This window comes from Melanerpes formicivorus, unplaced genomic scaffold (genome assembly GCF_026170545.1).
Source record: "Melanerpes formicivorus ecotype bairdi unplaced genomic scaffold, bMelFor1.0.p_v2 SCAF_10, whole genome shotgun sequence".
NCBI lineage: Eukaryota > Metazoa > Chordata > Aves > Piciformes > Picidae > Melanerpes > Melanerpes formicivorus.
Window position 1 is genome coordinate 524,343 of NW_027142362.1, and position 16,267 is coordinate 540,609.

Genomic DNA, 16,267 nt, shown 5'->3' on the forward strand with positions numbered 1-16,267 from the left:
TTGTGATTAGGAACTGCAAGCTGCAGACAAGGAAGGAGCCCATACCAGATACATCACTGTTATCCAGACTATCCAGTAACATGGCTGCATGCTACTAGCTGGAGCAGATGTGGGTGAAAGTAACACCCATGCTTAGGAAATGCCAAGTTTCAGTAAGAATTCTTGGAGGACTCCCAGTTTCAAGTCAAAAGAGAAGGAGTCTTCTTGGCCAAACTTGGCCCCCAGCTACTGCTGTGCAGCTGGAGCCAAGGGGTAACTGAATGAAAGTTTGTTTTGAACAAAGGTTGACATTTGTGGTTCTTCAGGGGCCAGAGGGATTAAGGAGTCAGTAAAACCTCACTTGATGATGGGGCTAATAAAACAGGAATACAAGAGCAGACGGTAACAGACTTATGCCAGTTTCCACCACATTTACAACCTAGATTAGCCAGCTAGTGTTTTTGCCAAGAGAGACAAATGGCAGGACTTGAGGTGAAATTCTAGTGCGAGGAGAAGTGTGGGACTTACTGGTCTGGTTTTGCTTCCTGAAACAAGAGTTTCAAGGATTATGCTCTTCAAGGCTAGCCCTACCCTGCTACTGGTTGCACAAGGTTGTCTGCCCTGCAGTTCCTAAGAATGGAATTGCAGGATATTAAACCCTCATTTCTGGTGGCTTTTTAGTATAAAATCTCTATAGATGCAGTTGCTTCTTCTTAACACATTAAAAAATGGAAACAACTGCTCGTGTACTCCCTTGCACAAATGATTTTCACAAGGGTTGTTTGTTCCTGTTCTTTCTTTTCATACATTGGGAAGGCAGTCTGATTTCTTCTATGGATGTGACAATGATCAAAGTGAGTTTCACAGAGTTTGCATCTTGGCTAATGAGTTTTCAGGAACACGCTGCATGTCAAACTGTGCGAGTAATGGTGTTTGGAGTCAGCAGCAAAGCCACAAGGAAGCAAAAAATTGGTTCAGGTCACCCTGAGCCAAGAAGTTTTTTTCTGTTTTTCAGCAGAAGTGAAAGCCAAAGTATTTTGTTTGGCCCTAAATAATTTCACTGAACCTAACACACAGCTTTGCCTTTAAAGACTTAAGAAAAAACCCAACCAAACAAAACAACAACAACAACTTATTCCTCTGAAAAACTGCAGAGTGTAGCTAATATTGGGTGGAGAAAGGAGCATCTTCAAATAAAATGATTCTGCTCTAATTGCACTTCTGCCTTGAAGGAGAAAGAGGCAGCTTAGAATTTCAGCTCAAAAGACAATTTTCACATGAACTGAATGGTTTTGGGGGGAATGCTATGCTTGTGTGTGGGGAGCTGTATGTCAGAGTGAGAAAAGCAGTGCTGTTAGAAGCCATGCAAGAGCCTTCACTGGCAGGGTTTTTGCACTGCTTTTCTTGATGGAAGAGCTTTATGTGTCAATTATTAACATTGCCTTCTATTTCCTCCACGGCTAAGCCAAGAAGAGATTAAATCATCATTATCATTAGACAAACAGACTTTTCCAACTGAGAGGAAAAAGCTACAACCTCTTCAGTCTTCCTCGCAATAACTTATATATGTAAATGCAGGAAGCTGACCCACTGACCAGCTCTGGAAAGTGCTGTGAACCTCTGTATGATTACTAGATCCGAGGGCACTTGAGATCCTACCTGACAAGCCCTAAACTGACACTTTGAAATCCCAAGCTATGATCTTCCCTTTATGCCAATACCAAATTGGATTTGGAGGTCAGACCTAGCTAACCTGTTCTATAAACCACAGAAATAATGAAGAACTGTTTCCCATGGCAGTCTGCCTTGGTTGAATTATCCCACTTAAAAATGGTACCAACACAACACTGCTGTCTAATCACACTTTTTTGTCCTATTGTCTAATCAAACTGGGCTGTAGTCTTTCCCTTATTTGGCAGAGGGAAAGACAAGGCAGAGGAATAAAAAGCACCTATTTTTCTCTCTGCAGCTTCCTAAGAAAGGAGAAAACCCTACAGGTTGTGTGATCTTTGCTACTTCCCAGCCAGCCACTGCCAGTTATCCTGGAATGGTAGGGCTCAGAAGGGATCTCTGGAGATCACTTAGTCCAACCCCACCCCTGCTTAACAGGTTTGCCTAGATCAGGTTGACCAGGATCACATCCAAGCAGGTTTGAATTTCTCCAGAGAAGGAGACCCCCATGACCTCCCTGGGCAGCCTCCTCCAGGGTTCCATCACCCTCACAGGAAAGAAGTTTTCCCTCATGTTCAGGTGGAACTTCCTGTGTTCTACTTTGTGTCTGTTGCCCCTTGTCCTGTCACTGGGCACTACTGGAAAGAGTCATGAAGGCCTTTGTAAGAAGGACTGAAACCAGAGGTTGTTCCCACTTTCCTCTGTGAGGCTTTAACATCTTTAAACCCCAGAAGCCTCCACAGCTAGTTCAAAATACACTATTGCTTAAGACCTTACCAGAACAGTGCCTAGACAGGATGCTCAGGTTTCCTTACCTCCTTGATCAGTGAGCCAATGTAGAGCGAGGTGAGGGGAGTTTGTTCAGCTGGCTTAACAACCAAAGTGTTTCCACAGCACAGCGCCGGTGCCATCTTCCAAACCAGCATTAGCAACGGGAAGTTCCACTGCGAGAACACAGAGCTGGTCAGAGCAGCCTGCCAGTCCCCCACTCACTTCCACACAGCATCTCCCCCACCTTCACAGTGAGAAAGAAACAACTGGGAGGAAAGCCACAACGAGAAGCAGCTGCTCACAACACTGTTTGCTTGGACTGCAGACCATCACTTCCTTGATTTCCCCCTGAGATCCCAAATATTGTTGGCAGCCTTCAAGCTAATCCGGTACGTTGGACAAACCTCTGCATGATGTGAGCTCATTCTTTACAGGAGTCTGATCACATTTTCTGTAGGACTTTGGCTGTTCAACAGAAAATGTGTTGGATGCAGTGTCCTGATGCATCATCTCTGCACAGCCTCCCTATGTGGGGGAATTACAGGGTGCCACTGCTTGGTTCAAAGCCCTCCTTCTGTGTCAGGCACTGGCCGAGCAGTCAGGAGTTACACAACCTCATTCGGTTCCAGGTTTATAGCCAGGAAACTGCAGTGGCTGTTCACTCATGGAAATCCAGGGGAGGTCTTACATTCCCTTCAAATTGTAAATTGCTCCTTTCCAATTAGTTTTCTAATTTGGAATTAGGAACCAGTCCACATCAGTTTCCTCTCTGCTAATCTCTTTCATGCTCATGTGTATTTGTAGATCTTGGAGCCTAAGCAAGAAGTGGAAAATGTAGCTCACACTGAATTTCAGAAAGGTCATTTGGCAGCAGAAAGGATTTCTTCATTAAAAATAATTAATGCTGCTTTAGGAATGATGGAAGCAGGCCAACATTAAGGGGACTTCTTGTCAAGACTCAAGCCAAGGGCCTTCAGCTATCAACAAAGAAGCCAAATATGTTAGGAATCCACGAATTTACACTTACAAATAAATTAGCTGTGTAGCTTTTAAGAGATGAGTTCTGTTCTAACTCAGCTGCCCTGAGACAAAGCAGAATTCCATCAATGTGCTGTTCTTCAGCTAGCTTCTCCCTCTTTCCCAGACCTGTTTCGTTTCAGTGATCTCCTCCAATGGACACATCCCATGATTTGCCTATTTGTCTTTTTCCTCTAAGCCTTCCAGAAGGGCTGACTTTGCAGCTTGGGCCATCCACACCTACACTATTTTTCTACACTTTCAGAGCATAACTCCATTAGGAGCTTTCTGAAAGTAACATTAAAGGACTCCAGGGCTGCTTCATAACATCACCTGGGAATAAAGCTCAGTCATATGCTGTACTTTCTAAGAACTTCCCTTGTTGGTTTAAATATAGTCAAGCTACAGGAAAAAGGGAGGACTGTTGATTGTTCTCAGCAGACATATGCAGAATAGTGACAGAATCTCTTTAAATCAAACAGGAATATACAAACCCACAGACTGCTGCTGTTAGAGATCGAACTGGAAAAACCAAAGGGGATTTGTTCTAAGTAAACTGAAGACAAATATGGTTTTGTTGATCCCAACCATCCTTTTAACAAACACAGTGTTGAGTCAAATTTAGTTCTGGACTTTCTGCTGTATTTATTGCTGATGCAAGGTCCACCTGAAATATTAGAAGCCCCACTATGTCCCCTCCCAGTGGGGACATAGAATCCTACAGGCAGGCCTTTAAAGCAATAGTTTCCAAAGGCACTGCTGAGTACCAGAGGTGGCTGAAGTGTCACCATTAGATATCTTTTACATGGTGATCAACAGGAGGAACCTGAGGTTTGAATCTTAAGTGACAAACTTTGCTTGCTCATGAGCAGTCACATTGCTTGTTCAGCCAGAAGAGCTGTGTAGAAGTCAAGCCAAACGTTTGATAACCAGTGCTGACCATCTCTGCTTTGCCTCACCCTGACCTTGCTGAACAGGCCATTATCATCTTATCATTGGAGACATAAGCTCAGTCCTGCTGAATTACAAAGCAACATCTCTCCAGATATCTTTGGGAACTGCTTCAGACTTGGGGCTTCCAGGATCCAGCAAATCCAACACCCCTCATGCATTTCTTCCAGTGTCTCCTATAATCTTATCCAAAAGGTCAAAAACTTTCATAGACTCTTACTGATCCATGTATCCAAACAGAGGATGTTGGCACACAACCATTTGCCTCATGGTCTGTAGGATACCATGTTCAAAGCATTTTACAACCAGACAGGAACAAGCTATGTCTCCCACATAGCTGTAAAGTATTCCTGTTTGTTTAAACAGAGCAAGCAACACACACTAAACCTGCTAAGAACTGCCCCTCCAGCAGAGAATGAGACCTCAAGGAAAAGAAAACTCTAGTCAGTGAGGTTTAATCACAGAAAGCTCAGAGAACAGCCAGGGGTTATTAATAATGGATATGATTTAAAACTCAAAACGATGCGTCAGCACCAGGCAAGAAAAAGCTAACACATATAATGGCAAGATGGTTGTCCCAGCAGTGCAGCAGTCAGAGAGCTCAGACTGGTCCCTGATGGCTGGTGTCAGCCTTAGAGAGGAGCAGAGCATTTGATGAGGAGACCCACCCTTCCATTGCAGAGGCCTTTGTGTTGCCAAGAGCAATTGGCACAGGGGTGAACCAAGAAGCTGCATCAGGCAACTACAATGGGGAGTTCCCTGCAGAACAGCTGTACTCAACTAGGAAGCAAATGGCTGCAGTAGAAGGTGGGGAGTGTTAATGTACTTCTGCCAGTTCTAAGGAAGATGCAGGGCACCATCACTGTTACTTACTGGAGTTATGGCTCCACAGACACCCATGGGTTCATGCCTGGTGAAACAGACAAAGTTTTCATCTGCAAGACAAAAGAACCACAAAGCAGTCAGAATCCTTGCTTCTGCAGAAAGAGTGTAAGACAATTGCATGTTACCAGGGTGGGGACACAACTGAAACCACACTAGACAAAGAACCTGGTATCTGTTCATCTTGACTCATGCTTCTGGGACATCCCAGATGGATGAGGATCTGTTTAAGAACAGGTCTTGTGTAAGCTCAAAAGCCAAACACTGCATATGGTCACAGTGGAACCTTTTAAAACCAGGGGTTCAAATCCTTCTGCAAACTCCCTGAGTGAGGATAAGTCCCTGGACACTGAAGAGCAAGCACAAATTTCATTCAAATTGTGTCTCACTGAAAGAAGCAAAGCACTTGTCCCCCTGAGGGAGAGAGTTCTTAACTCCATTTTGTACAGGAATCATATTCAGTGTACCAGGAATGGCACTGTGAGTAGGAAATCACAAAAAGATGCAACTCTGGGACTAAAGTAATACCAATCACCATAAACCACTGCTATTGCTCTTTCAAAGGGAAAGCAGGAAAGACAGTTTCCTTACAAACTCATTCTTGCTGAAAACCTAGTTTTGTTGGGAAGATCTGACAGAAAACATGAGTATTTCTAATTACAGTTTTTGGAAGTGATTTCAAATCAGGACAAATAAGCAGTGTCCAGCCAAGCAAGGCTCCATGTTTCTGTGAATAAGGGTGACAGAGCTCAGTCTGTGAGACTGATGTTACTTTGCTGCCTGCACAGACTGACCCAATACAGCCCCTGGGAGCCCTTCCTCTGGTGATTGATTTTTGCCTGCAGTGCCTACAGTCTCAGTGATCACCTGCATGCAGGGACAGAACAGGCTGATTTTGAAAACACACCCTGCTGCCCATTGTGCCTTTTGGGCATCCACTGTTCTCTCCAAAACTGTATTTGAACTTCTACAGCTGAACCAAAGTGTTCTCTCTGTCCCTGCCACCACACAGCAGTGTTACTGCTCTAGCTTTGCAGCCTAGGAAACATGGGAAAACCTTTTTCAAATATCAGAAAACTTGACAGGGTCCCCCCAAGACCTTAGTGCTTTGGCTCCTGAGAGGAGTCAACATCTCAGACCTTCTCTTTCATAAAGGTTAAGAAAAAGCACTACACAATCTCTCTAAACATCTGTGAGCCAGCCAACACTGTCAGGGATGTAGGAACATCAAGTGAGGTGGGAGACACTGGTGCATTCCACATCAAACCCCTGCCACATCCCTGCGGCATCTAGGACAGCAGGAGCTCTGTTGCCTTCATGCAATTCTCTCTAGGAACCACTGTCCTTGTGCTCTCTGGCATTTTAATGCATTTCAGTGATACCTGATGAATAAACTCCCCTAAGGTGTCTAGGGTTTTTTCTTCAAAAATTCGTCTGAATTTAAACCCCAAAAGGTTTCCCTCTTACAAAAGCAACAAAAGAGTCCATCCCTTATTTTCCAGAGATCTACTGAGGCACTGACATTGTTCTACATTAGTTTAAATCGTGAGACACGGCTACTCAAACACATCCTGAGATGGAAAGAAGTGTAGACTATTTTTGCAGGTTTTCAGAAGCTGGCCCTTCCATGCATCCCCCCTCCCAGCAGGCCTCCATCCCACCTTTCCAAGCCTGATCCCATGCCAGCTCTGAAAGTGGCTCTGAAGGAACTTACCCACTGGGATGGTCCTGCCCTGAATCTTATCAGCCCAGCCAGCATAGTAGCGCAGTGTTTTTATACAGCCCTCCAGGTCAACAAAGTAAGCCTGCAGAAAAGGTTTTCCTGTGTCCATCGTCTCCAGAGTCTGCAAACACAAATTGCACGTGCTGTCAGACAAGTGGTTTTGTCTTAAGAAAAGCTTGTAGAGAAACTCCTCCTCCATTTTATTTTGCCTTATGCTGCATATGTGGGGTTTCCTTCCCTTCCCTTCTATGTAAGGAACAAGCTTCTTAATGCAAATAAAGAGGGCTGGAGCCTAGACCCATTTGCTTTGTTCAGGGATTAAAACCAAAGCACATTTGCTGAAAGCCCCCAGAAGGTGGCTGTGGGTGGGATACAGGGCTGTGATCTGGGGCACTGGTCAGAAATGGTGTGTCATGACTTCACTGTATCTCACCCTCCAACACAGATGTTCTGGATTCCAGATGGTGTTACTGAAATCAGTCACTTTCCTTTTCTTTGAAAGTCTCTTTTTTCTACTTCATAGCCCTAAAACCAACCTCTGAAAAGCCTCTTTTGTCCATAGGATGATAGAAAACACATTTTTTTACATCGTTCTGGTAAAATGGCCTTTGGGCTCAGACCTGTGCTGAGACTAAAGCAAGGGAGAAGTTGCTTTACTAAAGCTGCACCGATGCTGAGCAGCTCCAGATGAAGTCCAGTCTCAGCCTGTGTCCTTCACACTGTTCTGGATATCAGCTCAGTGAATCCTTTGTTCTGTACTCAGGACATTCAGTGGGATATTGGTGCACATGGCCAGCACATCCATAAAGGAAGTACTATCCCTTGGTAGATTGAAACATCTTTGTTTACATATGAAGTCATACCCTGTCATCCACAGACATTAGGGCCCAAACAGCACTTGAACTGATATTCCCCTTGGAATGGCTGGGATTGTTATCCACTCTGAATGTCTGTTAAAACAACTGATTTTTATAGGTCATTCCTTAGCATGCAGCCAAGGCAGCTATGGCTGGTTTTCTGCAGTGAAAATAACAATGCCAAACAAGCCCTCCCAGATCAGGACAACAGAAAGCTGGAAACGAGTGTCCTGGTTTATGGAAAATGGAGGCTCCTCTGAAGTCAGCTCAGAAAATGAGCAGAACACGAGTAGGGTGTATTCACACACAGAACATGCCTTTTCCCCTTTTATTTGCTGGCTACAACTGCCTTTGGACCTGAAGATTTTGGTTTTGTCCTGCTGAAACTAGAGGCTGTCATGTGGTTAAGAGACAGTGTTGAAGAAAGAGACCCAGCTCAAAACAGTCATGCAAGTACAGGCTCCCAGGTTCATCCCACGTGTGTCGAGTCCTACTGACCTCAGTGGGACAGTGGCTCAGGATCTTTAACATATCTAACAGCACTGACTGTCACAAATGCCGTTCTCCTGAAGATGAGCAGAGCTCTGAACTGAGGAGTGCTCAGGTCCAAGATCTTAGACATGAACTGACAGCAGCTCTGAGAGATTCTAGGGTCTGCAAGTATGATTTGGAATGATGTCTGAGGCCCACAAAACCTAAAGGCTTCTACCAACAGCAGTGCATTTTAGCTGGGGTCCTACTGCCCTTGTTCTGCACCAAAGGGACAGGATGGGGAATCATTAGCAATGGCTTTTCAGTGCAGAAGTCCAAGTTAGCACAGCTTCACGGCTATAAAGAGATTTTCCTGAGCCAGTAAATTCAGCAGGGAAGGAGTCAGTTCCCACTTACACACATTTTAAACTTTGGATGACATCCAGTAGGAGAAAGATTCTCCCTTCCCTCCCCCATTTTAGGGGAAGCAATTTGCAGAGAAGCCAACATGGCCTTACATTTGGTAGTGAAGAAGGACCGAGTCAGTTGTAGTAGTTTGGGGTTGTCTTGCTTGTTTTGGGTCTGTTTATTTTGAGGGGATTTCTTTGTAGGTTTTGGCTTTTTTGTCTTTAGGACAAAAACTGTGAGACAGCTGTGAACACTGAGGACAAACTAGGAAAGACTATAAAAAAATGCTGAAATAAAGGTATCTGTAATCACTTCAACAGCTAGCTAGAATTTTGGAGAAGTCATCCTTCCAAGAGCCCTAAAATCATCCTGCAGCATGAGGAAATAAGCCATGACTTCTGCATGGACTCCTTCATAAAGAGAGGAAAGAGCAAAACATTTGGCAGATATGGATGCAGCACAAGAGGGCTGAGCCAGGCTAATCAGCCATCTGTTGCTGGTTTGTCACCGCCCATGGATCACAGCACTTACTGCCAGGGTGACTCTGTCGCGCTCCAGAAGGTCAGCCAGCTTGTGGAGGAGGCGTCCTCTGCTCAGGGCATCCATCTGTCTCCACGGAGACCCCCTCTGGAATGCTGCCTTTGCTGCTTCCACTGCATTGTCCACATCAGGCTAGAGTAGCCACATACAGAAGAAAGCTTCAGGTTAACAAGGAAGGAGCTGGACAATGGCACAGAGATCCCATCAGGCTGCTTCCTAGGTGATGTTTGGGTGATGTTTGGTTGGCTAAGCCCAAGCTGTCTGACAAAAGCAATTCCATTTCACTGGATTTGGGCCCAAGTCTGCAATAATTTTTGGGTTTGGCCTGGGCTCATATCAGCCTTGAGGTCAGAGTACCAGCAGGGTGTTTCAAGGGTAATTTGATGCAACTGGTTTGTTTATACAATATTCCAGAATCATGTTGCTGCTGATAGGGGATGTAAGTGACAGCTGGGGGAGGATGGAGAAACAAGATCCCAATTCTGTTCCCCTTACAGCTTCCCTAAGCATAACAGGCCATTGGTCTGCCTGAATCACAGACCTCTGAACAAGTGTGGGAAGGAGAGTCCCCCAGCAGACATCAGTTTTATCCAAGGGAACAGTCACAGCTCAGATCCCACCATTCAGTGCCACTGGAACACTGGAGCACCTCACCCTGAGCAGCTAACTCACTATAAAGACTCCCTTAGATCCTTTCAGAACATTTCTGCCAGATGGGAAGGGTTTTGTTTGGTCTGACAAAGGCATTTTGCCTACACAGACTTAGTGCCACGCTATCTTCACCACGCTCTGGACCAAACCTAGCCCTTTTTACCTGAGCTGTGAGTTCCTTCTCTCCCCACACTACCACCCCCAAAGAAGCATTCATGCATTTGTCCTGGCCACCTTATGTCCTGGACTCCTCCCTTCCTCCCACATATGTAGGTATAAAAAGTGAAACTATGGGCAACCTCCCGACTCAATGAAGTCAATGGGAACACTGCCATCACCATCCACACGGCCAAGACTGTACCCCAAGCATACATAAACCACAGTTCACCCTGGTTTTGGACAGAATCCTGCTCTATGTAATGTCTGGCACAGCCCGTGCCTCCCTTTAGCTGATGGAGAACTTACACCTCATAGCAATGTGGCTCCTGGGGTGGGAAAGGAGGGAGGGTGTCAGGCCATTATTATCCCTCCTAGCACTTCACCAGTTGCTCTCATTCATGTCTTATCTCAAGCCTTGTCTGAACACAGTTACAAAGTCAGCCTCTGCACTGATCCACCAAGGGCTGGCCATTCTCCCTTCATGGGGAAACATGTGGTGCTCAACAAAGAGAAATGTTATTAGGAGACATGTTGTCTTCTCACCAAAGTTCATGGAGAAAGCAGCAAGTCACCACTCACTGAAATAGCACCTCACCCTAAATTTGGCTCCTTTTCTTCATAAGAAGGTTACCCAGCTTTAAAACAGTCTGATCTACACTGCCTGGAAAACCACTGGAGGGAACCTGTGCTGGTAAAGGGGTTCAGAATGGCTCTGGTCAAGTGAGGCACTGGTGAAACAGTGGGAGCAAGCGGCTGCTATGCACAGGCAGGGATGTCCTGCCTGGTGCCCACAGGCAGAATGTGTCTTCAGGGTGGTTTGCTTCAGTGGAGTTGATCTGGATTCAAATTGGCACATTGTAAAAGCCATAAGGCACCACCAGCAGCTGCACAGTTATGTACTCCCTTCCAGCCTGCTGGAATGGAAACTCAAGCTGCAAGAAGGCAATATTTTATGTGATAAAACAGATAAAGAAACATGGGAAGTGTGTCAGGTTTAAACAAGCAATTCATTAGCTTCTGTGACCAGGGTGGGAGCACTGACCTGCAGAGCACCGGGTCTGCAGTGGCAGAGGCCACAACTCAACATGCCCTCAGTACTAAGGGACTTCCCACCACCCTGGCACTCACAGAACTGGGCTGAGATGGCTGTGTGGGCAGAGGACTTCAGTGCATGCCCAGAATCCCCATCCTCCTAGCACAGGAGCACCTGAGCCCTGCTGCAGTTCCTGCAAACACTAGCTGTCTCCATCCTTGCTTCTTCTCTTGGGCATGCTGGGTACACACAGCGGCTTGGAGACTGCAATCACACTAGCAGAAAGCTTTCCCAAAACACTCGCAGGGTAGCACCACCAAGTGAGATCTCATGAGCCTGCACAGCCTCAAGAGGCCTGGGAGATCAGCAAACAGAAGGGAATTCTTCAGGAAGGCTGAAATGCCATTCTTAATCCAGCCTGTTAGGACTGGGCATTAGGCAGCCTGAACGGCACGTTCTTTGCAGGCGTGTTGCAATAGGTAGGCACAATGCGTGACAAAGACTCGGAGCTGTCAAGGTGCCAGGGACATGCTGTGGGACAAAAACCCACAGGGGGGAGGAGGTCTATGCATCCTGCTGCTCAGCTCTGATCGACACAGGTTTAACGAGTCTTACATCAGGAGCTCACTAAGGGAATACAAAGGTTGCAAAGCCAAGTACTGCAGCATTGGGAAATGCCTGCAAGCCCCCATGCCCACCTGGCATGTTTGCCTTGGGATAAAACCCCCAGTTACACAACTAGATACCCTTTTCCTTTGAATAAACTCACACTGTTCTTTGTCCTAAGATACCTCCTCCACCTTCCTCCTCTGCCTCAAGCCCTGCTCCTCACTGCCGCATGTCTGTCCTGTCTCTTTGTCCTCTCTCCTGCCTCAGCAGCAGGCTGCAGAGCACAGCAGAGACCATCAGCCCACTGGCTCTGTGAGTAGGGGTGTAGGGACAACACCTGCAAAAAAGCCTTGCTCTGCTTCAGGCCCAGCGTGCACAGCACTGCCTCAGATCGGCCAGTAAGGAGACATGAAAGGGACAGAGGACACCCAGGGGACTGGGTGTCTCATCTTTCCTGACTGCTTCAAAAGGCTTCCATTATGCACATCCTTGGAAAGGCATGAATTTCTCATCTAGAAGAGGTTCCCTGACCTGCTCCCCAAACTGTCTATACATTGCATGGCTCTAACTTTTGAATCCAAGTTCACACCAGCTACAAATAGCATCGTAACAGCCCAAAGCATCCAAAACTGTTGCTGTGGGCACTGCAGGCCTGCTGTAGGGAATAATATTCCTGCAGATTTCTACCTCAGCCTGCCCCTGCAAACTAAGGAGGGCAGGATGACTGCGAATGACCCTTCAAAGACCCATGTGGCCTGCTTAGAAATGACCATGAAATGCTCTACAGTGTTCAATCTGCTCAACAGTCACAGCTGTGAATGTGTTGCCCATGCTGTGTGGCAGCCAGCTGAGCTGGGCCCTCCTTTGAGAAAGGAGCACCTTTCCCTCTGCCCTTGCTGGATGTTGGCAAGCTGAGAGAAGGGAAGAAACCCCACAGGCATCTTAGTGACAGCACCAGGGAAATTACAATGAGAACTGCTGCCTTCACATGGTAACAAGACAGGGTGGCAGCTCTGGGGCTGCACTATTTGCTGTGGGCAGAAGTCTAAATGAAGAAAGTTTTTCCTTCTCTATTATCAACCTGGCAAACACTAAGCCATTATTGGGAAGAAGAACATCCCCTGAGCATCCGGTAGAAGCATTTTCTACCTTATTTTCAGTGCTTCTTTGTCCACACAAGACTTCCCTTTATCCCCCAACTATCCCATCAAGAGCAATCCTGCCTTAAATTCTCTAACTAAAGAACAAACAACAAAACCTTTGCTCTTAGCCTCATAAAGTATTGGCCAAGTTTCAGCGCCAGACTAAACTGTCATCACTGAGATCTTGGCTGCCAAATTCCCACCCCTCATGTGCAGGCTAAGGAAAACACACTCTACACAGCCAGGGAGGGGCAGGCTTCTGCTCAGGGCTAGGGAAGGAGTCCTGCTCTCAGTCTGCTCTGGAGGCACAGCCATCCATGGCACAGCACAGCTGAAGCCAGTACCGGGAACAGCCACCTCTGCTGTGGTGCTGACCGGCACAGCCAAGTATGGTGGCATGCAAGGGCAAGACACCGAAGAGCACCAAACAACTCACTGCTTTCTGTAGGAACTCCAACAGACTGGAGATACAGACCTATGAAGGGATGTTCATCCAAGGCAATGGGAGACTCAAGGGACTCTGGGTCCAGTGGGACACGGTCAAGTGTCACCAGTAGCCAAACAGCTATTTCAGAATGTTTCTCATCCATGACTGCTTTCAAACTAATCCAGATCCAGGTCAAACCCCAGTCAGACCCTTGGAAAAGTCTAGTTAGAGCATAAAATATTTTTTAAAGGTTTGATGTACAGTGGTGGAAGAAGAGGTTTCAGCACCGAAGGTGCAGCTAACTTAGGTTCTTGCCTGCAATTATTCTATGCATTGAGGAGTCAGCCACATAAGCTGCGTATCTACAGGCAGGGGGCTCCACGGACTGGCCCCGAAGGTTTACAGTGACTCTCCTGCAAGCTAGAAGCTGAAAGTCTTCCATGAATTCAGGCAGGAACAAGTCTCAAGGAGGCAAGCTGCAAAACTGGCCTTTTAGTTCTGCACAACAATTTTCTTTAAGCAAGTCATTAAGAAGCAGGCTTGAAATACTCATGTAACGCTCTGTAACTGCTTGAGGAGACACTTAGCCCAAGGAACAAAAACAACGTCATGGATTCTGCCTAGCAAAATACAGCTGCATCAGAGACAGCTTCAGCTCTGCTGTTTACATGCCACCACAGTTAGACACAGTTGTGTCCTACCCAGTTAGGATAAAGCAATTCCACACAATGTTTGGCTCTGCCTTGATCTGTAACTGCCCCGTGGATGCATGGATCCCCATGGCAATAGGTCTCAGAGGCTGCCTTAGTGCCATTTAAAAGGAACAGCTACTTTAGACACTATTTGCAGGCAGGCTGGAGGCTTGTCTTGTCAAGTAAGTTTGCTTCCAGCTCAGAAAGGTCAGGCTTTATACTCTACACAGTATAATACCAGAAACCACATTTCTCCTGCTCAACTAGTATCACTCCTGCTAGGAAAGGACTCCCTAGGCAGCTACCTGGCTGGAAACGAGGCACTGGGCCTCACAAGTGTTGGACATGCTTAGATACCAAGAAAAATATACCATAGTACAGGCAGAAATGCCCACACTGCTTGTAACTGCCCATAGCAGCAAGCAGCCAAAGCCCTGGTATAGCAGAGAAACTGTGAATCACCTTCCCATGACATACTGGCAAAAAGCCAGCTCTTAGGCCAGCTCTTTGCCATAGATCAGGCCAGCTGGCTCATACAGGATGAGCTGGTTTGGACAAAAAGCGTCATATCTGATTGTTCCTCATCTCAGACTGTTACCAAATCCAAGCACTCATGTCCCAGGCTAACCTACAGCATACCAGGGCCAAGGACTACTCAAGACTACTCTTAACCTGGAGAAGAGGAGACTCGGAGATGACCTTATTGCTGTCTATAACTACCTGAAGGGGGGTTGTAGACAGGCAGAGGTTGGTCTCTTCTCCCAGGCAGCCAGCACCAGAACAAGAGGACACAGTCTCAGGCTGCGCCAGGGGCGGTTCAGGCTGGAGGTCAGGAGGAAGTTTTACACAGAGAGAGTGATTGCCCACTGGAATGGACTGCCCGGGGAGGTGGTGGAGTCGCTGTCACTGGAGGTGTTCAGGAGGAGACTTGACAGGGTGCTTGGTGCCATGGGTTAGTTGATTAGGTGGTGTTGGATGGTAGGTTGGACGTGATGATCTTGAAGGTCTCTTCCAACCTGGTTTATTCTATTCTATTCTATTCTATTCTATTCTATTCTATTCTATTCTATTCTAAGAGGAATACTGGTTTGCTTTCAACTGAGAGCTGCCACTTCTGTGCAGGTGCCAGAACCCATGGTACCCATTGGAAAAGCACCACCACAACTGCAGTGGACAGTGTTTGCATGACTGAGCTTAAATTCCCCCAAACACTCAGGCTACTTGTTGACTGTGTTTCAAAAAGGGCAAGTTTCAGTTCAGTGTCTCCAAGAGGCTGCCACACAGCGTGTGTATAAACCACTCCCAGCACCAGGCCTGTGTTCTGTCAGGGATGTGCATGCCCCATCACTGCTATCTGCTCAGACTGGCTGCTTCCTCCCAGTCTCTAACACACGAATGATGCTGAATCTTATTCCTCTGACATTGTTTGGCAGGCAGGTCCTACCAGGGAAAGTGACTCTGCAGAGCTGAACAGGATTGATCTCCCCCACCCCACGTAATTCTTGAGCAGTACATTTAGCGTCCCAGACCTCCAGCCCAGTGTCTGGCCAGATGTATGCTGTCCTAAAAAGCCAGCTTTTCCTTCTCTGTGCTTCCCTGCAAATGAAGGCTCTTGGGAACTACCTTTGCATTGCCTTTCCAACAACACTTACCTTGTCTCCTTCTTCAATATCACAGATTTTCTCCAGCGTCGAAGGGTTGTAGGTGGGGAACTTCTTTCCACTTGTAGAGTCGTGCCATTCATTGTTAATAAATATCTGCAGAGAGAGCAAAGGGAGTGTGATGGGGAAGAGAGAGGAAAAAAAATGTTCATGTAGACAATTCACAAAACCACAAGAACTCCTCAAAGGTCCCAAGGCTCTTCAGTCTCTGTCGATGGCAGAATCAAGCGTGCCCAGTCTCTCTCCCAGGGAGACTGTTTGTGATACAGACAGCATTTACCCAAACTAGAACCTCAGCCAGAGAGCAGACGAAAAAGCCGTCATGCACCCAGTTAGTCTGGAGCAAGAGGAAGACAGAGGATGGAGCCCACACAGTGTAACACCACAATTTGGCAATGAGAAACAGACAGTTTTTGAGATACATCTCCATGGGAACAGCAAACAGACAGCACGAGAAACGCGTATGGTTCAGGCAAAGCAGCCCCTTGTTACACGCTGCAAGTGAAATGTCAGCCTGCAGCGGTACTTGGCCGTTCGTGTCCTGCCTCGGGCTCCTTCCGTGCCATGCCGCCCCCCCAGCACTGCCCAGAGGGGCAGTGGTACGTATTGGCTCAGTTCTACCC

The 16,267-nt window shown here is 46.7% G+C and overlaps 1 protein-coding gene across 1 annotated transcript in view; it reads right to left on the reverse strand.

The window, feature by feature from the left end:
* Positions 1 to 16,267, reverse strand: part of ALDH1A3 (aldehyde dehydrogenase 1 family member A3) — a 36,587-nt gene that overhangs the window by 17,160 nt on the left and 3,160 nt on the right. Inside the window, exons 2-6 of the mRNA XM_068143308.1 lie at positions 15,636 to 15,740; positions 9,262 to 9,402; positions 6,986 to 7,115; positions 5,263 to 5,324; positions 2,466 to 2,594 (exon numbers count right to left, since the gene is read on the reverse strand). Of these exons, the coding sequence (XP_067999409.1) occupies positions 2,466 to 2,594; positions 5,263 to 5,324; positions 6,986 to 7,115; positions 9,262 to 9,402; positions 15,636 to 15,740 (567 nt within the window). The remainder of the gene's footprint in view (positions 1 to 2,465; positions 2,595 to 5,262; positions 5,325 to 6,985; positions 7,116 to 9,261; positions 9,403 to 15,635; positions 15,741 to 16,267) is intronic.